We start from the raw sequence: 26,571 nt of genomic DNA on the forward strand, positions 1-26,571 counted from the left end.
TACCCATTAGCATCATTCCCTGTATCACCCTACCTCCAGCCCCTGGCAACCATTAACCTCTTTTTTTTTTTTTTTTTTTTTTTTTTTTTTTTTTTTTTTTGAGACAGAGTCTTGCTCTTGTTACCCAGGCTGGAGTGCAATGGCGCGATCTCGGCTCACCGCAACCTCCGCCTCCTGGGTTCAGGCAATTCTCCTGCCTCAGCCTCCTGAGTAGCTGGGATTACAGGCACGCGCCACCGTGTCCAGCTAATTTTTTTGTATTAGTAGAGACAGGGTTTCACAATGTTGACCAGGATGGTCTCGATCTCTCAACCTCGTGATCCACCCGCCTCGGCCTCCCAAAGTGCTGGGATTACAGGCTTGAGCCACCACGCCCGGCCTAACCTCTTTTTTTTAACTATAGTTGAGACATTTTGCAGATAAACAGAATCCTTTAAGAGTATACATTGATGGTCTCAAAAATTCTATTATTAGAGGAAATTAAAATACCATTCATAACAGGAATAACAATGTTACAGGGGAATTCCTAGTAATTTATAAAATGCTTTTTTTCTCTAAATGGTCAAAATCTTTGTCAGAGATTTGGATGTTCTTTTGCTATGGTTTGTACAGTCTGTATTTAACTCTTCAAATAACTTTGGATGCCTTTTACATGGCCACGTTACTACTTCCATAAATGATACTTTTTGGAATTGGAAATAACAGGGTTCTGGTAGACTTGACACTTGTCCTTAATAACTCGTGTAGCTGTCTCTTTCCCAAAAAGGGACTGAGAAGCAATACCAGCTAGGATTTTAAATGTTACATGGATGGATGCTTTTATGTAAGACAGTCACAAAACCACAGGACATACAGTTCGTTGTTGTCATTATCGTTCACTTTTCTATTGTTTAAATTGCAGAAGAAAAGTCTTTGTGTGCATGTTAAGATTTTTCAAGATTGATAATTACCTAAGGTTCTGGTCTCAAGATACAATCAGTGCCCATTTTGTTTCAGTGTCACCAAAGTAAAATTGATTATAGGGTGACTCTTTTTTCTCTCCTATTAAAGGTTTTTGGGAAAAAAAGTTGTTTCTCTCTTACACCACCTTTTAATTTTACTTTTTTGAGACAAATTCTCACTCTGTTAACTCAGGCTGGAATGCAGTGATGCAATTACAGCTCACTGCAGCCTCAACCTCCTGGGCCCAGGCAATCTTCCCACCTCAGCCACTGAAACAGCTGAGACCACAGATGTGCACCATTATGTCTGGCTAATTTAAAAAAAAAAAATTTTTTTAGAGATGGGATCTTGCTATATTGTCCAGGCTGGTCTTAAACTCCCAGGCTCAAGTGATTCTCCCACCTCGGCTTCACAAAGTGCTGGGATTATAGGCATGAGCCACCACACCCAGCCACATCTTTTTTTTCTTCTAAGTTCTCCATTATTTTGTTGTATGTTTTGTTTTGTTTTTTGAGACGGAGTCTCACTCTGTCAACCAGGCTGGCGTGCAATGGTGTGATCTCAGTTCACAGCCACCTCTGCCTCCTGGGTTCAAGCAATTCTCCCACCTCAGCCTCCCAAGTAGCTGGGATTACAGACACCCACCATGATGCCCAGCTAATTTCTGTATTATTAGTAGAGACAAGGGTTTCATCATGTTGGCCAGGCTAGTCTTGAACTCCTGACCTCAGGTGATCCGCCTGCCTTGGCCTCCAAAGTACTGGGATTACAGGAATAAGCCACTGCACTCGGTGGGTTGAATGTTAGTAAATTTCAAAAACATACCAAAAGAATGCATTTGGAATTTTAACTTTATTATTTTCCTATTACAAAAGTAATGCATGTTCATTACATAGTAAAAGGGAGATCAAAAGATATAAAGGAGTCTATTTTTTTGTTTTGTTTTTCTAAAGCAGTTTGTTTTAAAATTGCCTATTATCCTATTCCAGGGAAAACTATTAACATTTTGCCATGTCATTTTATCAGCCTTTTCCTATGTATTTTTTAATACAGCTCAGATATGACTGTATATAAAGTCTTGTATCTAGCTTTTTCAACATAAATTACATTAGTTATTTTTATGTTAATAAAAATTATCTTTGTAAACATAATTTTAATGGCACAATAACATTCCATCATATAGATATGCTGTAATTTATTTAAACATTCTCCTAATATCAAATATTTAGTTAGGAGGAAGAGTTAGTAGGTCAAAGCATATAAACATTGTGCAGGTCACTGTGGCCTAGAAAGGCTGTTATTTATTCATTTTTTTTTATATATATATTTTTTTATTTTATATCTTATTTTATTTTATTTTATTTTTATTTTATTTTAATTTTGAGATGGAATTTCATTCCGTTGCCCAGGATGGAGTACAGGGGTGTGATCTCGGCTCACTGCAACCTCTGCCTCAAGCAATTCTCCTGCTTCAGCCTCCCGAGTAGCTGGGATTACAGGTGCATGCCACCATGCCCAGCTAATTTTTGTATTTTTAGTAGAGACAGGGTTTCACTATGTTGGCCAGGCTGGTCTCAAACTTCTGACCTCAAATGATTCACCTGCCTCGGCCTCCCAAAGTGCTGGGATTACAGGCATGAGCCACTACGCCCGGCCTCAAAGGCTGTTCTTGAGAGCAGCCTCCCTAGGGGATGCAGTGACTCTGAGGGGTAGTGTCAAGGCCAGCAGTGAGGAGGAGAAGGCTCACAGGTCCTGGCCTAGCCGCTCCAGCTCATTGAGGAGGAAGTCTATATCAGCACAGGTCAGCGCAGGGTTGGCCACAACTACACGGAAGAAGTTGGCCCGGGTGCCATGGGGCTGGTAGCCAATCATCATGGAGCCTTCCTTCACCATGCGCTCCTTGAGCACAGGGGCCACCTGCGGGAGGGTGGAGAGAGATTCCAGCTGCAGTCTGGGGTTGGCTGACAGGTAGGCTGGCTTCTTGGCCTGCCAGGCTTCTAGAGGCACTTTTCCCTCCCACCTGGCCACCTTCTGGGGGTAACAGTCATTGCTCTGACCTTGACCTTGGCCCCAGTTTATCTTTTCTGTCATATCTAAACTGCTTGGCCTTCTCTATCTTCTGCTTTCCTCCCCATTTCTCCTTTCTCCAAGAAATCTGTCATGTGGGCTATTTTCTGGTAAATCTTGACTTTCTCCTGACTCCTAACACTGCCTTAGTCTAACTTCAAGCCTTGGTCATTTAAGGCTTAGTCAACACCTTCTTCTCCTCACTCTTAATTCCTGTAATATTTTTGATAATATTAATCTGTGCCCTGTAATCTAGCAAGTCATTTACAAAATTGCCTTGAACACATTGTTTTCAAGTAGGTAACTCTTGTCTTACGATAACAACTCCATAAGGGTGAGAACACTTGTCCTCTCAGATCATCTGTAGCACCTGGCAGCACTCTATTATTTAGGGAGCAGGATACGACACAGCTCCTCACCTGTAGGTGGCATTTCTGGACTGGCCTTCCCAAGTTGCTCTGTCCCCAGCATGGGTGATAAGGCTCCTCCATGATCTTTCTACCTCATATCTGTCCTGGGCCAGAGGTCTCAGTCCAATTCCCAGCACAGGGCTCTGTGTACTACACACTGGTGACTTCTCTGACTTCTCCTGTAATACCCCTCATTCTTCTTATTTCCCAGAAACATACCTTCTTTCCCATCCCCACCCCTACTGAAAAAGAGGGCGCCCACGCTTCAGAGCAAGATACCAGCAAGGGGACCTGCCATGCCGCTCCCAGCCAGCAGAGGGTAGAAGCGCATAAACTGCATCAGCTCCCTAACCGGTAAGCAGAGCAGCAGAGCAGCAGAGCACCCCTACCTTCGACAGCCTTTTGTGGTAATCTGGACTATCCTGCTTCCCTCGAAGGCTCGGGGGCACGAACCAGAAACATACATTGACAAACTCAGGCTGAGAGGAATGAGAAAGAGGAAGTTGTGAGCTAAGGAAGGGTGACTGTTTTCCCTCTCCCTGCCCTTTTTCCTCTACCAGGGCTTTGGTTGGGGGTTGGGGGCTGCAAAAGAGCTGGGCTGGGGCAGGGGGCCACAAAAGAGAAGGGGGTCCTACCTCCATGACTAGCTCAAACCCTTCCCGCTTCTTCATTTCTTCCACCAGGTACCTGTGAACAGACAGTGAGAAACCACAGGTGGGGAGGAAAAGCAGAGATCCAGAGACAGAAGAGGCCCATGGAGAATGAGCCACAGAGAGACAGAGAAAAGTAATCCTGTGAGCAGGAAAGGGGGAGGGGCATGGACCCAGGAGAGGGGAACAGGGACAACCCCCACACACACCCTCCACCCGCCTACCGGGCAAGGGCAAAGGCCTGGTCGATGCGCCGCTCCAGCCCTTGACTGCCCTGTGCCTTCCACATAAGCCACAGCTTCAGACAGTCCACACGGCGGCCACACTGCACCACCTTGTCTCCGGTGTCCAGTTCCACATCATAGAACTTGTCCTGCTGGAAAAGGTAGCTGGCCTGGGACCCATGGCAGCGCTTGAGCAGGTTCTGTGTCGGGGTGAGGAGACTGTCAGACCCTACCCTCTCCACTGAGGCTTTTTTCCAGGGCTGCTCTGAGGGGGTCTTAGCTCAGGACACCCTGTTCTTTCCCTGGAACCAGGCAGCACTGCTGGGACCACTGCCTGCTGGCTCCAACCCCTTTCTTTGGGTGTCCTCCCAATACTCAGTGTTCTTCCCAAACTCTGACAGCAACTTCAAGCTACAAACTCCAGGATACCTCTGACTTCAACTTCAAGCTGGAAACTTTTCCCTTTGCATGAAGACAGGACCCTGGGGGAGTGAAGGAGCCTAAGACAGGGAAGGGTGGTAGCAGAGATGCAGCTTCAGAAGGGATGGAGTAAAGAGAATAAAGAAAGGGCTGGACCTTAACTAAGGTGGGATAGAGAAGGCAGCGCTCCAGAGAGAGACATGGGGCTGGTGCAGGGGCAGAGGCAGACCCACCGAGGTGTCCTGGAGGAGAAGGGCAGAGCATTGCAGGCCTGCTGCGAGGAGCTTGTGGGGATTCCAGGCCACAGAGTCAGCCCTGGATGGAGTACAGCAAAGGCAGGTCAGTGGCTCCTCCTCCAGCTCCCCAACCAGAGCCCCTCCTCCTTTTCCAGACCACCAGTAATGGGGCTTTGGTCTTACTCTCACCCAGCATCAGGAAGAATTGATATGTCTGACCTCCCAGCTCCAATCCACGCTCTCTCCAGTCCCCCTCCCATCAGCCTCCTTCCCAGCCATGTTAAACTCCCTAGTCCATGATGATTCTCTGGATCAATGGTTTGAAGGGCAGGATTTGGGAAGAAGGGGACCATATGCACCTCTGGATCCCATCCAGGAGATGCCTGTGTGTCTGTGACAGCAGGACGCTCCCACCCCAGGCAGCCTGTGGAGCAGGAGGAACAGTGTGGGCCTTGGACTTGGCTCAGCCCACCCCACCCCACCGCACCCACCAAGCCAAGTCCCACTCACATCCACATGCAGCCATAGCCCATGACGCTGGCACACATCAGCAATTGCCTCCAGGGGGTCAAAGGCCCCTAGCACAGTGGTACCAGAGGTGGCACTGACCAGGAACGGCACAGCACCCTGTTGCCAAAATGTAGAGGGAGAAAGACGTAAAGTCATCTCAAAAGCTACTCAGAGCCTGGTGCTGGGCCCAGCTCTAAGCTGTTTGCATGCCTAAAACAGCCCATTTCAACCTCGCAACGATGTATTACCGTCCTTTTTAATGTGCAGGCAGAAACACTGATGTTCAAAGATTCAAGCAGAAGCACCAGAGATGGACTTTGAACATAGGTCTTTGAACCTAGGTTTTTATTTCCAAAGCTCATATTCTCAAAAAACTTTAATGTTTTACTGGAAGATCCAAATGCTACTGAAAAAATTTTGAGCCAGGCATAGTGGCTCACACCTATAATTTCAGCACTTTGGGAGCCCAAGGCAGTAGGATTGGCTGAGGCCAAGAGTTCAAGATCATCCTGGGCAACATAGCGAGACCCCATCTCTAAAAAAAATTTTTTTTTTTAATTAGCCAAGTGTGGTGGCTCATGCCTGTAGTCCCAGCTACTCAGGAGGCAGAGATGGGAGGATCACTTGAGCCCAGGAGTTTGAGGTTACAATGAACTATGACTGTGCCACTGCATTCCAGCCTGGGCAACAGAGCGAAATTCTGTCTCAAAAAATAAACAGGCCAGGAGCGGTGGCTCATGCCTGTAATCCCAGCACTTTGGGAGGCCAAGGCAGGTGGATCACTTGAGGCCAGGAGTTCGAGACAAGCCTGGCCAACATGGCAAAATCCCATCTCTACTAAAAAATACAAAAATTAGCTGGGTGTTGTGGCACATGTCTGTAATCCCAGCTACTTGGGAGGCTGAGGCTGAGGCAGGAGAATTGCCTGAATCCAAGAGGCAGAGGTTGCACTGAGTCAAGATTGCGCCATTGTATTCTAGCTGAAAAGAGTGAGATTCTGTCTCAAAAATAAATAAATAAATAAATTTGAATAGTACAAAAGTTTATGCAGAAATTGAATTAGTAATTTTAAAAACTATCATAAGCTGGATGTGGTAGTCCATGCCTGTAATCCCAGCACTTTGGGAGGCCAAGGCAGGAGAATCGCTTGAGCCCAAGAGTTCGAGACCAGCCTGGGCAACCTAGCAAGACCTCAACTCTACAAATAAAAAAAAAAAAAAAACACAGGTATATAGTGATGCACCCGTATAGTCCCAGCTACCTGAGAGGCTGAGGTAGGAGGATCACTTGAGCCTGGGAGATCAAGGCCGCAGTGAACTGTGGTTGCACTATTGCTCTCCAGCCTGGGCAATGGAGTGAGGCCCTGTCTCCAAAAAAAAAAAAAAAAACACCTACCACAGTGGGAGTCTGAGACAGGAGGATCACTTGAGCCCAGGTGGTCAAGGCTGCAGTGAGCCCTGATTGTGCCACTAAACTCCAGCCTCAGCAACAGAGCAAGACCCTGTCTCAATTTTTTTTTAGGTTAAAAGGAAAAGAGGGCCAGGCGCAGTGGCTCATGCCTGTAATCCCAGCATTTTGGGAGGCCGAGGTGGGTGGATCACATGAAGTCAGGAGTCTGAGACCAGCCTGGCCAACATGGTGAAACCCCATCTCTAAAACAAAAAGAAAAGAAAAGCCCAGGCCCAGATGGCTTCACTGATGAATTCCATCAAATATTTAATGAAAAAACTGGTAACAGATCACAAACTCTTCCAAAAGACAGAATATACAAAAATCAATTTTATCTCTATACATATTAGCAACAATCTAAAAATGAAATTAAGAAAACAATTTCATTTACAAAAACACCAAAAAGAATAAAATACTTAAGAATCAATTTAACAAATGAATATACTCTGAAAACTACAAAACACTGTGGAAAGAAATTAAACCCTAAATAAATGGAAAGATGTTTCATGTTGATGAATAAGCACAATTCCTATCAAAATCCCAGTTGCCCTCTTTGCAGAAACTGACAAGCTAATCTTAAATTCATATGGAAATTCAAGGAACCCAGACTGGCCAAAAACAATCTTGAAAAAAGAACACAGTTGGAGGACTCACACTTCCTGATTTCAAAACATACTACAAAGCTACAGTTGAATCAAGACAATGTGGTCTACAGGATAGACATGCAGATCAATGGAACAGAACTGAGAACCCAGAAATAACAGTCAACTGATTTCAGTTTACAGTCAACTGATTTACAAGAATGCCAAGACAATTTATTGGAGAAAAAATTGGCTTTTCAACAAATGGTGCTGGGACAACCAGATATCCACATCACACCCTCACATTAACTCATATTGGATCATAGGCCTAAATGTCAGAGCTAAAACTATAAAACTCTTAGAACAGTGGAGTGAATCTTTTAAACAGAGGGTTCGTTTAAATATAACACCAAAAACAGAAGCAACCAAAGAAAAACTAGATAAACTGGACTTCAAAATTTAAAACTTTTTTTTTTTTTTTTGAAATGGAGTTTCACTCTTTTTGCCCAGGCTGGAGTGGAACGGTGCCATATTGGCTCACCGCAACCTCCGCCTCCCAGGTTCAAGCGATTCTCCTGCCTCAGCCTCCCGAGTAGCTTGGATTACAGGCATGCGCCACCATACCTAGCTAATTTTGTATTTTTAGTAGAAATGCGGTTTCTCCTTGTTGGTCAGGCTGGTCTCAAACTCCCAACCTGAGGTGATCTGCCCTCTTCAGCCTCCCAAAGTGCTGGGATTACAGGTGTGAGCCACAGTGCCCAGCCAATTTAAAACTTTTGTACTTCAAAGGACACTATCAAAAAAGTGAAAAGTCCAATAGCAAAGACATGGAATCAACCTAAGTGCCCACCAACAGTAGATTAAATTTTTTAAAATGTGCCATATATAAACCATGAAATATTATGCAGTCATAATGAAATGTCCTTTGTAGCAACATGGATGCAGCTGAGGCCAGTATCCTAAGTGAGTTAACACAGAAACAGAAACCCAAATACCACATGTTCTCATAAGTGGGAGCTAAATACTGAGCCCATATGGACAGAAAGATGGGAACAACAGACACTGGGGACTATAAGAAGCGGGAGGGAGGGGAGCAAAGGTTGAAAACATAAGTATTGGGTACTATGCTCACTACCTGGGTGCCCCAAACCTCAGAATCACAAAATATACCCTTATAACAAACCTGCACACATGTACTTACTGAATCTAAAATAAAAGTTTCAAAAAAGTGAAAAGCCAACCTATAGAATGGGAAGAACATATCTGAAAATCATATATCTGATAACGGACTTACATCTAGAATATATGAAGAACTCCTATAACTCAGTAATAAAAAGACAACATAATTTTTTAAATGGGCAAAGGATCAGACTAGACATTTTTTCAATAAAGATATAAATTACTAAGCACATGAAAAGATGCTCAGCATCAGTAATCATTAGGGAAATGCAAATCAAAACTACGATGAGTTACCACCTCACAACCATTAGGATAACAACTATCAAAATAACAGAAAATGGCCTGATGTGGTGGCTCATGCCTGTAATCCCAGTACTCCAAGAGGCTGAGGTGGGAGGATGGTTTGAAGCCTAGGAGTTTGAGACCAGCCTGGGCAACACAGTGAAGTGAGATTTTGGTAGAGATGGGTCTCTAACAAAAATAATGTTTAAAATTGGCCAAGTGTGGCAGTGTGCACCTGTGGTCTCAGCTACTTGGGAGGCTGAGGTGGGAGGATCACTTAAGCCTGGGAGGTCAAGGCTGCAGTGAACCATGATCATGCCACTGCACTCCAGCCTGGATGACAGAGCAAGACCCTGTCTCAAAAAAAAAAAAAAAAAAAAAAAGCATTGACAAGAACATGAAGAAATTAGAACCCTTGTGCACTACGAGAATGTACACTGGTAAAGACGCTATAGACAACAGTATGACAGTTCCTCAAAAAAAAATTCAATAGAATTACCCTAGGCTTCAGCAATTCCACTTCTGGGTATACGCCCAAAATATTGAAAGCAAGGTCTCGAAGAGATTCCAAACAGCAACCCAAACAGATGAATGGATAAGTAAAATGTAATATGTATGTACAATGAAATATTATTCAGCATTAAAAAGGAAGAAAATTCCCACATGCTACAACATGGATGAACTTTGAGGACATTCTGCTAAGTGAAATAAGCCAATAGAAAAAGACAAATACCATATGATTCCACTTATATAAGTACTTAGAACAGTCAAAGTCATGGAGACAGAAAGTAGAACGGTGGCTGCCAGAAGCTGGAGGAGGGGGTAACGAGTTGTTGTTCGATGGATATAGTTTCAGTTTTACAAATTGAAAAGAGTTCTGCTGGGTGCAATGGCTCATGCCTGTAATCCCAGCACTTTGAGACTAAGGTGGACGAACCACTTGAGGCCACGAGTTCGAGACCAGCCCGGTCAACGTGGCAAAACCCTATCTCTACCCAAAATACAAAAACTAGCCAGGTGTGGTGGCAGGGGGCCTGTAATCCCAGCTACTCAGGAGGCTGGGAAAGAACTGCTTGAACCCAGGAGGCAAAGGCTGCTGTGAGCTGAGATTGCCCTACGCTACTCCAGCCTGGGGAAGAGTGATACTTTGTCTCAAAAAACAAAAACAAAAAAAACAAGATGAAAAAAGTTCTGAAGACTGGTTTCTCAGCAATGTGAATGTATTTAAGACTACTGAACTGTACATGTAAAAATGGTTAAGATTATAAATTTTATGTTACACACACACACAAAAAGGTAGAACTGGCAGTAGATTCTCAACAGAGACCCCATTGGCATGTAGAGCTATCCCTGCACACTGCAGAAATGTTTAGTATCCCTGTTTCTCTCTCAATAAATGCAGAATGCCTTCTGGCTAGTGTCACAAAACACCGTAAAATAAAACAGCTCCACACACTTCCAAATGCTCCCTTGATGAGTAGGAGACTGGGGTGGATGGCAGCACCAGCCCCAAGCAAGTACCCATGGATGAGGAAGGCTACAGGTGGAGTGGAAACAGTCCAGGCAAAGGAGGGAAGCTGCTCCTGCTCCATATCTTCAATTCCGGAAATATCCCATGGCCTCTGCACACACACAGAATCTTCTTGCCTACCCAAAGGGGCACCACCTAGTTCATTTCTTTTCTCCCTTCCAGTCTCAGCTCAACCATCCCTTCTGAGGGAAGACTTCCCTGACTCCTTCACCTCCTGATTAGGTCAATTATCCTGTATTCTGTGCTCAAAGAGCACAATGTACCTCACCTTCATAGCACATATGCAGATTTTTACACATATTTGTGAATGTCAGTCTTCCTTACTGGAATAAAAGTTCTATGAAAAACAAAATGGGTGAAAGATCTGAATAGACATTTTTCCAAAGAAGACATACAAATGGCCCATAAGCACATGACAAGATGCTCAACATCATTAGTCACCAGGGAAAATCAAATCGAAACACAATGAGATCCCACTTCACACCCAAGAAGTGGTAAATCAAAAAAAGATATGACAAGAGCTGGTGAGTATGTCGAGCAATTGGAACCCTCATACATTGTTGGTGGGACTGTAAACTGGTGCAGCCACTTTGGAAAACAGTCTGGCAGTTTCTCAAAAGGTGAGATACAGAGTTACCATATGACTCAGCAATTCCACTCCTAGGTATATAACCAAGAGAAATAAAAACATATTTTCACACAAAAACCTGTACACAAATGTTTATAGCAGCATTATTCATAATAGCCCCAAGTGGAAACAACCCAGACGTTCATCAACCGATAAATGGGTAAATAAATGTGGTATATCCACATAATAGAATATTATTTGGTCATACAAAGAAATGAAGTACTGGTATATGCTACAGCTTGGATGAACTTTGAAGACATTATTCCATGTAAAAGAAGCTCATCACAAAAGGCATGTATAGCATGATTCCAGAATTCAGAACAGGCAAATCTATAGAGACACTAAGTAAATGACTGGTTGCCTAGCACTGGGAGTTTTGGGAGAATTAGAGAGCAACAGTTATAGGGTATGGGGTTTCTTTTGGGGGTGATAAAAATATTCTAATACTGGGGGCTGGGAGCAGTGGCTCACGCCTGTAATCCCAGCACTTTGGGATGCCGAGGCGGTGGATCACGAGGTCAAGAAATCGAGACCATCCTGGTCAACATGGTGAAACTCTGTCTCTACTAAAAATACAAAAAATTAGCTGGGCATGGTGGCGCGTGCCTGTAATCCCAGCTACTCAGGAGGCTGAGGCAGGAGAATTGCCTGAACCCAGGAGGCGGAGGTTGCGGTGAGCCGAGATCGTGCCATTGCACTCCAGCCTGGGTAACAAGAGTGAAACTCCGTCTCAAAAAAAAAAAAAAGTCCTAATACTGATTATGATGATGTTTGCACAACTCTGCAAATATGCTAAACCACTAAATAGTACCCTTTAAGTGGGTAAATTATATGTTAGGTGAATTACATGATGTGAATTATATATCAATAAAGCTATTATCAAAAAGTTTCTATAATTAAAAAGAGAAACAGGCCGGGCACAGTGGCTCACACCTGTAATCCCAGCACTTTGGGAGGCTGAGGATGGTAAATCACCTGAGGTCGGGAGTTCAAGACCAGCCTGACCAACATGGAGAAACCCTGTCTCTATTAAAAATACAAAATTAGCTGGGCATGGTGGCACATGCCAGTAATCCCAGCTACTCAGGAGGCTGAGGCAAGAGTATCGCTTGAACCCAGGAGGCAGAGGTTGCAGTGAGCCAAGATGACACCATTGCACTCTATCCTGGGTAACAAGAGCGAAACTCCATCTCAAAAAATAAAATAAATAAAATAAAATAAAAAGAGAAACATCACTATTCTAATTGCTGTCCTTAGTGCTACTCAGAGGTAACATCCATATATCAATAAATATATGCTGTTTTCTCTTTTTGTTTTGTTTGAAATGGAGTCTCACTTTATCATGCAGGCTAGAGTGCAGTGGCACAATGTCAGCTTGCTGCAACCTCCACCTCCCGGGTTCAAGCGATTCTCCTGCCTCAGCCCCCTGAGTAGCTGAGACTACAGGCATGCGCCACCACACCAGTTAACTTTTGTATTTATAGTAGAGATGGGGTTTCACCATATTGGCCAGGCTGGTCTCGAACTCCTGACCTCATGATCTGTCCTCCTCAGCCTCCCAAAGTGCTGGGATTACAGGTATGAGCCACCATGCCCAGCCTATACTGTTCTAAATAACAAAAATGTGCTCATAATGTCCATTCTATACTACAATTTGCAATATATATTTAATATATATAGTGGAGATACTTTCATGTTAGTATATATATTCTTACCTTATTCTTTTAAATGGTTACCCAGTACTCTAATAATAGTAATAAATAATAATAACAAAGGGCCAGGCGCAGTGGCTCACGCCTATAATCTCAACACTTTGGGAGGCTGACGATGGCAGATCATGAGGTCAGGAGATCGAGACTATCCTGGCCAACATGGTGAAACCCCGTCTCTACTAAAAATACAAAAATTAGCTGGGTGTGGTGGTGCATGCCTGTAGTCCCAGCTATTCAGGAGGTTAAGTCAGAAGAATCACTTGAACCTGGGAGGCAGAGATTGCGGTGAGCCAAGATCACACCACTGCACTCTGGCCTGGCAACAAGTGAGACTCCATCTCAAAAATAAATAAATAAATAATAATAACAACAGCAATACCAGCAGCTTGTATTTATACAGTCCAGCTAAATGCCAGGCACTCTTCTAAGTCTTTACATATACTAATTCATTCAATCCTTACAGTAACCGTATGTGGCAAGTTCTATATTCTATCCATTTTACAGAGGAAGGAACTGAGACACACAGATATACCATAATTTATTTTGTCTACTAATGGTCATTTAAATGTTTTTTTAAAAACATTTATGGCCAGGCACGGTGGCTCACACATGTAATCCCAGCACTTTGGGAGGCAAAGCGGTGGACTGTTTGTGGTCAGGAGTTCAAGACCAGCCTGGCCAACATGGTGAAACCCTGTCTCTACTAAAAATACAAAAATTAGCCAGGTGTGGTGATGCACACCTGTAATCTCAGGTACTCAGAAGGCTGAGGCACGAGAATCGCTGGACCCCAGAAGGCAGAAGTTGCAGTGAGCCGAGACTGTGCCACTGCACTCCAGCCTGGGCGACAGAGCAAGACACTGTCTCAAAAAAGAATAAGAAGTTTACATTTATATTTAAACATAAACATTTACCGTTTGTTCCAGGAAATATTCTCATGTACAGAATTCCACACACTTGTGATGATGATTTATAACATAAATTCTTAGCAGTGGAACTCTGAATCAGAAAGATGCATCTAAAATTGTCGGCTGGGCATGGCAGCTCATGCCTGTAATCTCTGCACTGTGAGAGGACAAGGCAAGTGATCGATTGAGCCCAGGAGTTTGAGAGGAGCCTGGGCAATATGGTGAAACCCCATCTTTACCAAAAAATACAAAAATTAGCTGGGTGTGGTGGTGGGTGCCTGTAATCCCAGCTACTTGGGAGGCTGAGGTGGGAGGATTGCTTGAGCCCAGGAGGGGTAGGTTGCAGTGAGCCGAGATCACATCACTGCACTCCAGCCTGGATAACAGTTAGACTTAGCCTCAAAAAAAATTTAAAAATAAAAAATGTTTAAAATATTTAAACATTTTTTGGAAATGTTTAAAAATAAAAATAAAATTGTATAGACGATGCCAAAATGCCCTCCAAGGTGGCTATAGCAGTTACATACCCCTCAAAGTGGAAGAGAGTGCTGGTGTCCCCTCATCCCCACTACTCACAGCCTTTACCAGTTCCCCTCCCCTCCTCAGCCTCTCCCTGCACAGACCCTTGCAGCCTACAGGAACCTTCCACATTACACTGCAGGCCCCCAGCACCCTCCCTGTGGTGCTGCCTGGGACTTGCTCCTTGACTCAGTCCTGCCTCCCAGAATCCAACTAGTCCTAGGTGTCTGGGCAGAGCCCCAGAAAGCAACATAGTGACCTCACCCCCAAGCTCCCCACGGTCACTTCAGCCTACAGGGGAGATGGGAATGGAGATGAGGAGAGGGATGAAGGGTGCCTTGAGCAGGGAGAGCACAAATAACCCTCCAAGAAGGTTGGAGGCTCCACCACCCCAGCGACCCTCACTCACTCACCTCAGCCTCGGCCATACTAATCTGCCTCTCCAGATCCTCGGGGACCATTCTCCCTCTGAAAAAAAAAAATGGAGAGGGTAGAGCAGGGACAGGTTCTCTGAGGAACGGAGGGTAAGATGAGGTTAGCAGCGCAGAGATGACAGTCCTTGTTTTTCCTTCAGGGGGTGAAACAGATCTCAGGGCAGAGGTAGGAGATGTTGGCAGGCTCTGGGAGACAGGAACAGTAATTCTACTGAATAGTGAGGGGAGACAGGTTCACCAGCGATAAGGGCTTGATGCCAGAGCATTCTGGCAGCAGGAAAGTACACTGTGCCAAGGTGGGTCACAGTCATGTGGGCAGAAGGACCTTCACCTCTCATCAGCCTTGACCACTCGGACACTGTCAGTGCCAAGTCCCAGAAACGCAGCTCCCTTCTGGATGGAGTAGTGACACTGCGGGGGAAGACAGAGGGCAGGTTAGCACAACTTGATGGGGGTGGGGAGAAAAGGTAAAAGTCAAGTATGAGCTGCAACAGATGGGATCCTGTAGACTAGGGCTTCTCAAATGTTAGTGTGCATACGAATCATCTGGGTGTCTGGTTAAAATGCAGATTCAAGTCCACTAGGTCTGGGGTCTGGGGTGGGGCCTGAGATTCGGCTTTTTTTTTTTTTTTTTTTTGGAGACAGAGTCTTCCTCTGTCTCCCAGGCTGGAGTGCAGTAGCACAATCTCGACTCACTGCAACCGCCACCTCCCAGGCTCAAGCAATTCTCGTGCCTCAGCCTCCTAAGAAGCTAGGACTACAGGCACCCACCACCATACCCAGCTGATTTTTTTGTATTTTAGTAGAGACAGGATTTCACCATGTTTCCCAGGGTGATCTCAAACTTCTGAGCACAGGCAATCCACCCACCTTGGTCTCTTAAAGTGCTGGGATTACAGGCATAAGTCATTGCACCTGGCCAGATTCTGCATTTCTAACAAGCCCCAGGTGGTACCAATGCTGCTGGTCCACAGACCACACTCTTGAGTAGATGGAGTATGGACTGCATCCACTGCACTCACGGTCCCTCCTCTGCCCCCAAACTGAAGGCAATGTGAGCAGGAGCAGTCACTTGGCCTCCTTGATTGGAAGGAAGCACATCTGCCTGGGAGCAGCCTGGCCTTGGAGGATGTGGGGAGGGTAGCGAGAAGACCTGGAAGGTCTCTACTTAGCTGGCTGGAGATTAGAATCAGGAGCCCAAGGTTGGGCCTGTGCCTCTTCCCCACCTCCTTCGATGTGAATAGGGCCAGGGGTGGCAGTGTGCGGAGGCCCCTCTGCTTGCAATCCGGGTAGCGCTGATAACGGGCCAGATTTACAGCATACATGTTGGAGATGGAACCACCTGTCACAGGGAGGGGTGGTGGCAAGGGAAAGGGGCAGTGGATCAAGACTGAAGCTTGCCTCCCCTTCCCTTTCCACCAGAAGAGCTCATCAAAGAAGCAGTTATGACTGGCTCCCAGCCCACAATTCCCAGGATCACGCCATCCCAGGATCAGCAGATCCTCTTGACCACACCCCTCTACACCCAGTGCTGCCCCCAAGAGACAGCCTCTGTCCAGAGACAGCAGGCACTAGACCAGTGAAAGGGTGACAAACACGAGCATGAAGGGACTGGGCAGCCTCCTCCCTGGCCTGGTCTGGGCCCAGCTGGAGAGGAATCAAAGAGGAATCATCCCTCCCTGACAGAGCAAGAGAATAGTTGGGGAGGAGAAACCCATAAAAAGGCCAAAGAAAGGTCCCCCTCCTTCTCACAAACCAGGGCAGAAGATTCCATCCCCAGAGCTCCAGCCCACTAGGGCCCGCAGTTTACTCAGCACCTCCTCTTCCATGAGCACAAACACAGGGGCGATTTCATACGTGTACCTGCCAGGAGAGAGAATGACGAGAAAGGACAGATGGGGAGAGGCTGCCCAGACGGGCCCTTAAACTGCACAGGAGTCACAGAAAGGAAGTGATGAGAATGAGCGAAGGAAGAGTCCAAAGAGAACAAGTTGGTGACAAAACTAGGGGAGCAAGAAAGAAAAAACAGGGATCAGGAGGCCTGAGGAAGTTTGGAGAAAGGGGGTCCAAAGAATATGAGGAAAAACTCTCTGCTGACAGGGATTCCCAGAAACAGTAGAGAGGGAGCAGAACCATTCTCTTCCCCTACCCTCAGGCACCTCTCCAGCAAACCTAAATCCTTTGTGGGCTGGTGGAAGGGCCTTGGGATGCTCACTGGCTGGTGTTGAGGCTCTCAGTGATAATGCGCCCAGCCAGAGCATGGGGATCCAACCCTGAAAAGAGCTGGTTGAAGAACCGAGGGTGACCTGGAGAAGAGGAGCAGGGCAGGGAGCTCAGAGTGGAGCTCAGGGCAAACTCCCCAGTCTCCTCACAGAAGCCAGGACCCACCGGTCTTGACACTGTAGTGAATCACAGCCCGGCAATGCTCCAGGATCTTCTCCTGCGACTCCCCCTGGCTCCGCAGCTCCAAATCCAGCAGCTGCTTCAGCTCCTCAGGCTCCTTCCACTCACAGACCTAAGAGGAGAGCCGAGGATGCTGGGGGCCTGGGATGCCTGTGGACTGGGTGTCAAATCACACCTCCACAGACACGAGACACGGCCAACCTGCACTAACAACAACTTCAGGATGTTTTCAAAGCAAAACCATGAAAATGAACAAGGGTAGAGAACACAGTAAGACCCAGTATGTAATAAATCCCTGAGGTAGCCAGCGGGACAGGGATGAATTCTGGGGAGAAGCTTATCAAAGGAGGAAAGTTCTGAGCCAGATTTGGAAAGAGTACAAGAAGTCTTGATGGGAAGGAGGAGGAGGAAAAGACTTACCTTCTCAGAGGCATTGGTTCCTTTCTGAATGGCCTCATCCACAACAATCCCAAACACGGCCTGGAGCAAGGCTTCCACAGCCACAGGGTCCCCAGCATGGGAGGAGAGTGCTTCTGAGTCAGCCATCAGGATCTGTGGCACAGCAGATTCATTCCCTACTCAGCCTGGTACCCTACCCAGACCTACCCAGCAGGAGCCTCCTCCCCAAATGGGCCTGAGGTCCGAGTCCTGCAGCTCAGTCTCAGCCTCCAGTGCACAGACAAGGGCAAGTAAGAGTGCCCAGGGAGAAAGCCAGGGGGAACAGGTGGGAGAGAAAAGGCAGTCAATGCTGAGCAGTGGACTCTAGTGGCCATTTCCACCTGAGGCAGAAACAAGCAGCTTACCTTTCTGCTCAGGAGAGCCAGAGGCAGGGTGCACAGGTAGCTCCTCAGAATGGTAGGACCAAGACGGCAGAAGGAGTGGGGTGAAAACAGGAGTCACATGGCCATGACATAATTCTCATGACCTTTGCCCTAAACAGAACTTTGACAGATTTGGGATAGGGACAGCAGGGTGAGGTGACCCTCCCTGAATAATCATTAGCTGACAGAAGGAGATGGGAAATGAGATGAAAGGCAAAACTCGTGGTACATTAACCCCAGAGAGGCGAGAAGCAGAGGATCAGTGCAGAAGAGGGGACTCGCACTGTGCATCCCAGGGCCCAATATGGGGGTATCTAGAGGGCAGACAAGAGCCCAAGAAACTGTCACAGGTGACCCTGGAGACTGAGGGAGAGGGTACCTAAGAAGCAGAGACGTAAAATCCTTTTTTTTTTTTTTTGAGATGGAGTCTTGCTCTGCTACCCAGGCCAGAGTGCAATGGCATGATCTCAGCTCACTGCAACCTCTGCCTCCTAGGCTCAAGCAATTCTCCTGCCTCAGCCTCCCGAGTAGCTGGGACTACAGGCATCCACCACCATGCCCAACTAATTTTTGTATTTTTAGTAGAGACGGGGTTTCACCATGTTGGCCAGACTGGTCTCAAACTCCTAACCTCAGGTGATCCACAGACCTCAGCCTCCCAAAGTGCTAGGATTACAGGCATGAGAGCCTAGCCGACATAAAATCCTTTAGGCATAACTCAAGATGGGTTAAAAAAAAAATCCTTTAGGCAAGCCTTATAGGCCAACCTCTTTTGCATCCCAACCCCCAGAATCTTTTCAGAACTGCCCTGCTTTCTAAAGCCTTCACCTAGAGCAGGAAGGAAAGGGGTTATACTGAGGAAGCATCTGCTAAACAAATATGATCCTGTGCCTTCTGGGCTGGGAGTCCTGTTTGTAGTGAGCACCAACTGTGTTCGCCCCATGGTGCTGGGGACTGAGAAAGGCCCCTCTCCCCACTGGAAGGACACAGACACACGAGCAACAGTTACAGACTAGGGCATAGCTGGATGCTGACCCTAGGTATCCTCGGAATTCAGGAAAGGAGGAGATTGATGGAGGCTGAAGGCTGAGAAAGATCTACAGTGGAACTGGAGCTGAATCCTGAGAGAAGGCAGGAGAAATGGGGTGGGTGACAGGGAGGAAGAGAGGCATTCAGGGATAAGAGGAGACAAGCCATGAGCTTACAGCACAAATGAGCAGGGCCTATCCTGAGGTCAGTGGTGGCACCAGGCTGGCAGGAGCATGGGAGTGAAGGCAGGGTGTGCAGAGCTTCGTGAGCACATGAGGAGTCATGAGTGTCAGCCAGGCCAAGGAATCAACATTTTATCCTGCAGAAAATGGGAAGTCGCTGAAAGACTGTGTGGCAAGCAATAATGCAGTGCGATGGATGCTCTCAGAAGACTAATTTATAGTAGTAGGATGAAGGAGAATGAACAGGCTCTTGAAGTAAATGAAGCAAGAGGCAATCCACACTTGAATAAGAGAGATGCTGGTAGAAAAAGACAGAAGAACCTGCAGGCATGCTCATTCCCTGTATTATACTGAATTCAACATTTAGGGGCGCTATGCTGCAAGAGAAGGAAGACTCAAAGATGACCCTGGGATTTCAAGCCTGGGAGACTGGAAAAATGATAGCACCCCTCAAAGAAACAGGGATACAGAAAGGGGAAACTGGATAGAAATAAAGTGCTTATTGCTTGGAAAGACTCATCCGAGTGGAAGGAAGTCTTCTGGAACTACAGATACTCCTATGGGAGGGGGTCAGGCCCACAGCTCTGATGAGATGCTGGAATGGAAAGCAGGTTTGAGAGTCAGGGTATAGCTGAAGCCTTGTGATGGGCTCCATTCCTCAAAGGAGAGAACATTCAGAGAGATGGGTGGGAGGAGGGATTAAACACTGAGGCCTTGGGGACCTCCCAAATGACAGGGCAAGATCAAGAAAATCTGGAAAGGGAGCAACCATCCTCAAAATGGGCTGGTCTAATATAATCGACTACCAACAGCCACTAGACCTCACACCGCAGTCATGCACCACAAAACGACGTTTCAGTCAGTGATGGATTATTTTCCACGGTGATCCCATACAGACTATAATGAAGCTGGAAACTCTCCTAGTGACATCGCAGCTGTCACAACACCATGGGAAAATGCCTGACTCACTGGTTTGTGTTGATGCTGGTGTAAACAAACCTACTGTGCTGCCAGCCATATAAAAGTCTGACACATAAAATTACATACAGTACGTAATACTTGATAAGAATTATAAACAACTATGTTACTGGCTTATATATTAACTATAGTTATCATTATTTTTTAAAAACGGTAACTGTAAAACCTGAGGCAGGTCCTTCAGGAGGTATTCCAGAAGAAGGCATTGTTATCTTAGGAGACCACGGCTCCATTCGTGTTATTGCCCCCGAGGGTGTAGAGGTGGAAGACAGTGATACCGAAGACCTTGACCCTGTGTAGGCCTAGGTTAATGTGTGTATTTGTGTCTTCGTTTTTAACAAGAAAGTTTTAAAAGTAAAAGAAAAAAATTAAAAATAGAAAAAGCTTGGTCAGGTGTAGTGGCTCATTCCTGTAATCCTAGCACTTCGAGAGGCCAAGGCAGGAGGATTGCTTGAGCCTAGAGTTCAAGATCAGCCTAAGCAACATAGGAAGACCCCATCTCAACAAAAAATTTTAAAAATCAGCAGGGCATGGTGGCACACAACTGTGGTCCTGGATACTCAAGAGGCAGAGGCGGTCACTTGAACCCAGGAGGTCAAGGCTGCAGGGAGCTATGATCATGCCACCATACTCCAGCCTGGGCAACAGAGCAAGACTGTCTCAAAAAAAAAAAAAAAAAGGCCAGGTATGATGGCTCACACCCAGTACTTTGGGAGGCCAAGGAGGGCAGATCACCTGAGGTCAGGAGTCCGAGACCAGCCTGGCCAACATAGTGAAACCCCATCTCTACTAAAAATACAAAAATTAGCTTGGCGTGGTGGTGGGTGCCTGTAATCCCAGATACTCAGGAGGCTGAGGCAGGAGAATCACTTGAGTCTTGGAGGCGGAGGTTGCAATGAGCAGAGATCGTGCCACTGCACTCCAGCATGGGCAACAAGACTCCATCTCAAAAATAATAACAATTGTCGACACTGAAAGATATTTTACATAAAAATACAGACTTACAGCTCCTTGTGAAAAAAAAATCAGAGGACCTGATAACCTAATAAGACCTGACTTTTAAAATATGAACAATCAGCTATCTGAAAGATATTTTACACAAAAATACAGACTTCCAGCTCCTTGTGAAAAAAAAAATCAGAAGACCCGATAACTTAATAAGACCTGACTTTTAAAATATGAACAATCAGCTACAGTTGGAGCTGCCCTTTTATTATTATAGTTTTGTATTTCTTTTCCATTTTTAAATTAAGCAATATATTCACATAGTTCAAAGCACATAAAAAGATTAATATGGCAAAAAACTTAGCTAGGTGTGGGGGCACACACCTGTAGTCTCAGCCACTTGGGAGGGAGGCTGAGACAGGAGGATCACTTGAGCACAGGCGTTCGAGGCTGCAATGAGCCAGGATTGTACCACTGCACTTCAGCCTGGATGACAGAGCACAACTGTGTCTCAAAAAAAAAAACAACAAAACAGGCTGGGCATGGTGGCTCACGCCTATAATCCTAACACTTTGGGAGGTGAAGGCGGGCAGATCACCTGAGGTCAGGAGTTCAAGACCAGCCTGGCCAACATGGAGAAACCCTATCTCTACTAAAAATACAAAAAAATAGGCCAGGCATGGTGGCTCATGCCTGTAATCCCAGCACTTTGGGACACCTAGGCAGGTGGATCACCTTTAGTCGGGAGCTCGAGACCAGCCTGACCAACATGGAGAAACCCCATCTCTACTAAAAATACAAAGTTACCCAGGCCTGGTGGCACATGTCTGTAATACCAGCTATTCAGGAGGCTGAGGCAGGAGGATCACTTGAACTCGGGAAGTGGAGGTTGTGGGTGATCCAAGATTGCACCACTGCACTCCAGGCTGGGCAACAAGAGCGAAACTTCTCAAAAAAAAAAAAAAAAAAATTAGCCAGGCCTGGTGGCAGGTGCCTGTAATCCCGGCTACTCATGTGGCTGAGTCATGAGAATCACTTGAACCTGAGAGGTAGAGGTTGCAGTGAGCCAAGAGCATGCTACTACACTCCAGCCTGGGGGATAGAGTGAGGCTCTGTCTCCAAAAAAAAAAATTTAAAAAAAGGAATCTAATTTCCATCCCATTCCATATGCCCTATTCCCACTCCCACAGGTAATCATTTTTATTAGTTTATTGGGTATCCTTTCAGAGTTTTTAATACAAATAACTAACAAATGTGTATGTATATTCACATTTTCTGCACATAAAAGATAATTATTTGCACATAAAAGATAATATATGATTACTCTAATTATTGCACTTTCTTAGTTAACAATATAGGGATGATCTTTTCATATCAGCACATTTAAAATTTCCTCACTTTTTAAAAAATATAGTTTTATTGCCGGGCGCGGTGGCTCACGCCTGTAATCCCAGCACTTTGGGAGGCCAAGGCGGGTGGATCACGAGTTCAAGAGATCGAGACCATCCTGGTCAACATGCTGAAACCCCATCTCTACTAAAAATACAAAAAATTAGCTGAGCACAGTGGCACATGCCTGTAATCCCAGCTACTCAGGAGGCTGAGGCAGGAGAATTGCCTGAACCCAGGAGGCAGAGGTTGCAGTGAGCCGAGATCGCGCCATTACACTCCAGCCTGGGTAACAAGAGCGAAACTCCGTCTCAAAAAGAAAAAAAAAAATATATATATATATATATATATATAGTTTTATTGAGATATAATTTACATACCACAAGACATACCCCTTTAAAGTGTACAATTAAGTTGCCAGGCACGGTGGCTCACACCTGTAATCCTAGCACTTTGAGAGGCCAAGGCAGGTGGATCACTTGAGGTCAGGAGTTTGAGACAAACCTGGCCAACTTGGTGAAACCGTCTCTATTAAAAACACATACATTAGCCAAGCGTGGTGGTGCATGCCTGTAATCCGCAGGAGAATCACTTGAACCCAGGTGGCGGAGGCTGCAGTGAGTTGAGATCGTGCCACTGCACTCCAGCCTGGGCAACAGAGCAAGATTCTGTCTCAAAATATAAACATTTAAAAAAATAAAGTGTACAATTAAGTGGTTTTTCATAAATTCACAAAGTTGTTGCAACCATCATCACTCTCTCACTCCAGAACATTTTCATCACCCAAAAAAAAAAACTCAGTAGCAGTCATTTCCCATTCTCCCCTTCCCCGACCCCTGGCAACTACTAATCTATTTTGTTTTTCTATAGATTTGTCTAGTCTGGCCATTTCATATAAAAGGGATCATATAATATGTGGTTTTCTGTGACTGGTTTCTTTTGCTTAGCATAATGCCTTTAAGGTTCATCCAAGTTGTGGCATGTACCAGTATTTCTTTGTATGGCCAAATAATATCTCATTGTATGGATATACCACACTTTATCTATCCATTTATCAGTTGATGGATATTTGAGTTATTTCCACTTTTGGGCTATTATGCATAATGCTGCTATGAACATCTGTGTACAAGTTTTTACGTGAATATGTTTTCAATTTTCTTGGGTGTATACTTAGTAGTGTGGAATTGCTGAGTAACAGAGTAACGATGTTAAACCCTTTGAGGAACTGCCAAACTGTTTTCCATAGTGACTGCACCATTTTACATTCCCACCAGCGGTGTATAAGGGTTCCAGTTTTTCCACATCCTTGCCAACACTTATTATTGTCTTTGTTATCATAGATAGCTGCATTTTTAATTTTCATAGGGATTGCCTATATCCACAAAGGTTGTATCAATGTATGAAAGGCCCTGCATCCTCAGCCTCAGCCTCAGCCTCAGCAAGAGTATGCTATCAGACTTTTGAAACTGGGGACTAAAAAATGGTATCTCAGGGTTTTAATTTAGTTGAATGCCTGTATTAGTCCATTTTGCTATATTAACAAATGGCTTCAGAATCCCACTGGCTTATAACAACAGAGGTTTATCTCTCTTTCATGGCTTACATTGGTAGTGGTGCTGGCTACAGCTCTGCTTCATGTGCCTTTATTCCAAGACCCAGTCTGAAGTAACTGCCCTCATTTGGGACATATTGTTTTAATGGCAGGGGAAAAGAACAAAAGGCAGAGAAAATCACACCCTCACTCTTAAAACTGCTGCTCAGACCTGGCATATGGCATATCTGCTCATACCCACTTGACCAAAACCACATGGTCAAGCCCTAGGGCAGTGGGATAGGGATGTATATTCCTCCCACAGAGGGCACTGTGAAGTCCATAGCAATGGGGGAAAATGTAAATTTCCCTTACAAGATCATTAGGTGCTGGCCCATAGTAGGGTTATTCGTTGTTGTTGTTTGAGATGGAGTCTCACTCTGCCACCTAGGCTGTGCAGTGGTGCAATCTTGGCTCACTGCGACCTCCACCTCCCAGGTTCAAGCAGTTCTCATGCCTCAGCCTCCCGAGTAACTGGGATTATAGGCATGTGAAACCACGCCCGGCTAACTTTTGTATTTTCAATAGAGACAGGGTTTCACCATGTTGGCCAGACTGGTCTCAAACTCCTGAGCTCAAGTGATCCACCACCTTGGCCTCCCAAAGGGCTGGGATTACAGGTGTGAGTCACAGTGCCCGGCCCCACAGTAGGGTTTTGTATTGACTCACCTCAGCCTGCACTGCCCTCCTCCCTCATTTACAGATTTCTGAGTACGAACCACTGATATAAAAGCTTCCTCTCCTTCTCTCTCAGGGATGCCCTCTCGATTATCCCCTCTCATTTTTCAACTCTGCATCCTACCTCTTTCTCACAGCATTTTACATTGTTCAAACCTCACAACATACCCGCCTCCAACCAACTCCCCTTCACAGCCAACCTTCTTCAAAGAGTTATCTCCATGCAGCTTCCACCTTCAAGGTCACCAGTAATTTCCCTGCCTCCACATCCAATGGACAAATCTCATCTTTGTCCTGTTTGGCCCCTCCGGAGCCATCCAACATACTTCACCACTGCATCTTAAGACATTTTCTTTCCCTGGCTTCCACATTACTACTCTGGTTTGCCCCCTCTCTCTGGCCATTTCTAGTTTCCCATGCATTTTCACCTTCCTCTGGCCCTCCTCTAAATGCTCAAGTTCCTCACGGTTCTGTCCCAGGGCCTCTTTCCTCTGTATCTGTACCAGTTCCTGGACAATCTCATCCATGCCCAGCGCTATCTGCTGGTGACCCCTCCTTCCGAGACCTCTCCTGAGCTCCAGATCCCTGATGCCACCTGCCTGACCTGAAATTCCCATAGGCACTTCACACTCTGCAAATGAGCTCCTTATCAGCTCTCTGAAATCTGCTCTTCTGCTTGGGTTCCCCAGCTTGGTGAATGGCACAATCTTCTACTGGTTGCTCGAACTAGAGATTTTAACTGATCCTAAACTGATTTTTCCCTTTTTATTTTTATTATTTTTTTGAGACAGAGTTTCACTCTTGTTGCCTAGGCTGGAGTGCAATGGCGTGATCTAGGCTTACCACAACCTCCACCTCTTGGGTTCAAGCAATTCTCCTGCCTTAGCCTCCCAAGTAGCTGGGATTACAGGCATGTGCTGCCACACCCAGCTAATTTTGTATTTTTAGTAGAAACGAGGTTTCTCCATGTTGGTCAGGCTGGTCTTGAACTGCTGACCTCAGGTGATTCACCCACCTCGGCCTCCCAAAGAGCTGGGATTACAGGCGTGAGCCACTGCGCCCAGCTCTCCATTTTATTTTTTAAATTATTTTATTTTTTTTAGAGACAAGGTCTCTCTCATTCTGTAATCTAGGCTGAAGTGCAGTGGCACGATCTTGGATCACTGCAGCCTCAAGCTCCTGGCCTCACACAATTCTCCCTCCTCAGCCTCCCACCTGGGATTATAGGCATGAGCCACCATGCCAGGCCTTTTTATTTAATCTTTTTATTTAAACTTCAAAGGCTGTTACATTTTCTCTCTCTTCTCCAACACAACACTAAAACCTATCTATCAACACAACACTAACACTTGGATAAAGCTTCACTTGTTTCCTCTGAGGTATGTTGTAATTTTTTTCCTTAAAAATATAGCACTTTAGAGCTGGGTGCAGTGGCTTACGCCTGTAATCCCAACACTTTGGAAGTCCGAGGCGGGCAGATCACAAGGTCAGGAGTTTGAGACCAGCCTGGCCCAATATGATGAAACCCCATCTCTACCAAAAATATAAAAAATTAGACAAGCACAGTGGCACGTGCCTGTTGTCCCAGTTACTCAAGAGGCTGAGGCAGGAGACTCGCTAGAACCTGGGAGGCAGAGGTTGCAGTGAGCGGAGATTGCACCACTGCACTCCAGCCTGGGGACAGAACGAGATTCCATCTAAAAAAAAAAAAAAAATTAGCTGTGCATAGTGGCACTGCCTGTGGTTCCAGCTACTCCAGGGGCTGTGTGGGAGGATCACTTCAGCCTTGGGAAACAGGAGGCAGAGGTTGCAGTGAGCTGAGATCTCACACCACTGCACTGCACTTCAGCCTGGGTGACAGAACCATACCCCG

General features: G+C 45.8%; 1 protein-coding gene across 6 annotated transcripts in view; it reads right to left on the reverse strand.

Moving 5' to 3' along the window:
- Nucleotides 1–1,775: 1,775 nt before the first annotated feature.
- The window catches only part of CSAD (cysteine sulfinic acid decarboxylase), a 34,716-nt gene continuing 9,920 nt past the window's right edge, over nt 1,776–26,571 (reverse strand). For 3 of the 6 annotated variants that reach the window (XM_012450299.3, XM_012450300.2, XM_021666074.2), the window contains exons 2-15: nt 17,506–17,637; nt 17,071–17,197; nt 16,898–16,988; nt 16,439–16,545; nt 15,909–16,024; nt 15,014–15,093; nt 14,662–14,716; nt 5,460–5,576; nt 5,309–5,373; nt 4,947–5,028; nt 4,294–4,493; nt 4,055–4,106; nt 3,809–3,898; nt 1,776–2,859 (exon numbers count right to left, since the gene is read on the reverse strand). In XM_012450299.3, coding sequence (XP_012305722.1) covers nt 2,686–2,859; nt 3,809–3,898; nt 4,055–4,106; nt 4,294–4,493; nt 4,947–5,028; nt 5,309–5,373; nt 5,460–5,576; nt 14,662–14,716; nt 15,014–15,093; nt 15,909–16,024; nt 16,439–16,545; nt 16,898–16,988; nt 17,071–17,197; nt 17,506–17,631 — 1,482 coding nt within the window. In that variant the 5' untranslated portion in view covers nt 17,632–17,637 and the 3' untranslated portion in view covers nt 1,776–2,685. Of the gene's footprint in view, nt 2,860–3,808; nt 3,899–4,054; nt 4,107–4,293; nt 4,494–4,946; nt 5,029–5,308; nt 5,374–5,459; nt 5,577–14,661; nt 14,717–15,013; nt 15,094–15,908; nt 16,025–16,438; nt 16,546–16,897; nt 16,989–17,070; nt 17,198–17,505; nt 17,638–17,888; nt 19,255–26,571 lie in introns of all 6 variants that reach the window. The other 3 variants (XM_064377126.1, XM_064377127.1, XM_064377128.1) reach the window with 2 other exon arrangements.

This window comes from Aotus nancymaae, unplaced genomic scaffold (assembly GCF_030222135.1).
Source record: "Aotus nancymaae isolate 86718 unplaced genomic scaffold, 86718_ANA_hifiasm-v0.15.2.pri h1tg000016l, whole genome shotgun sequence".
Lineage (NCBI taxonomy): Eukaryota > Metazoa > Chordata > Mammalia > Primates > Aotidae > Aotus > Aotus nancymaae.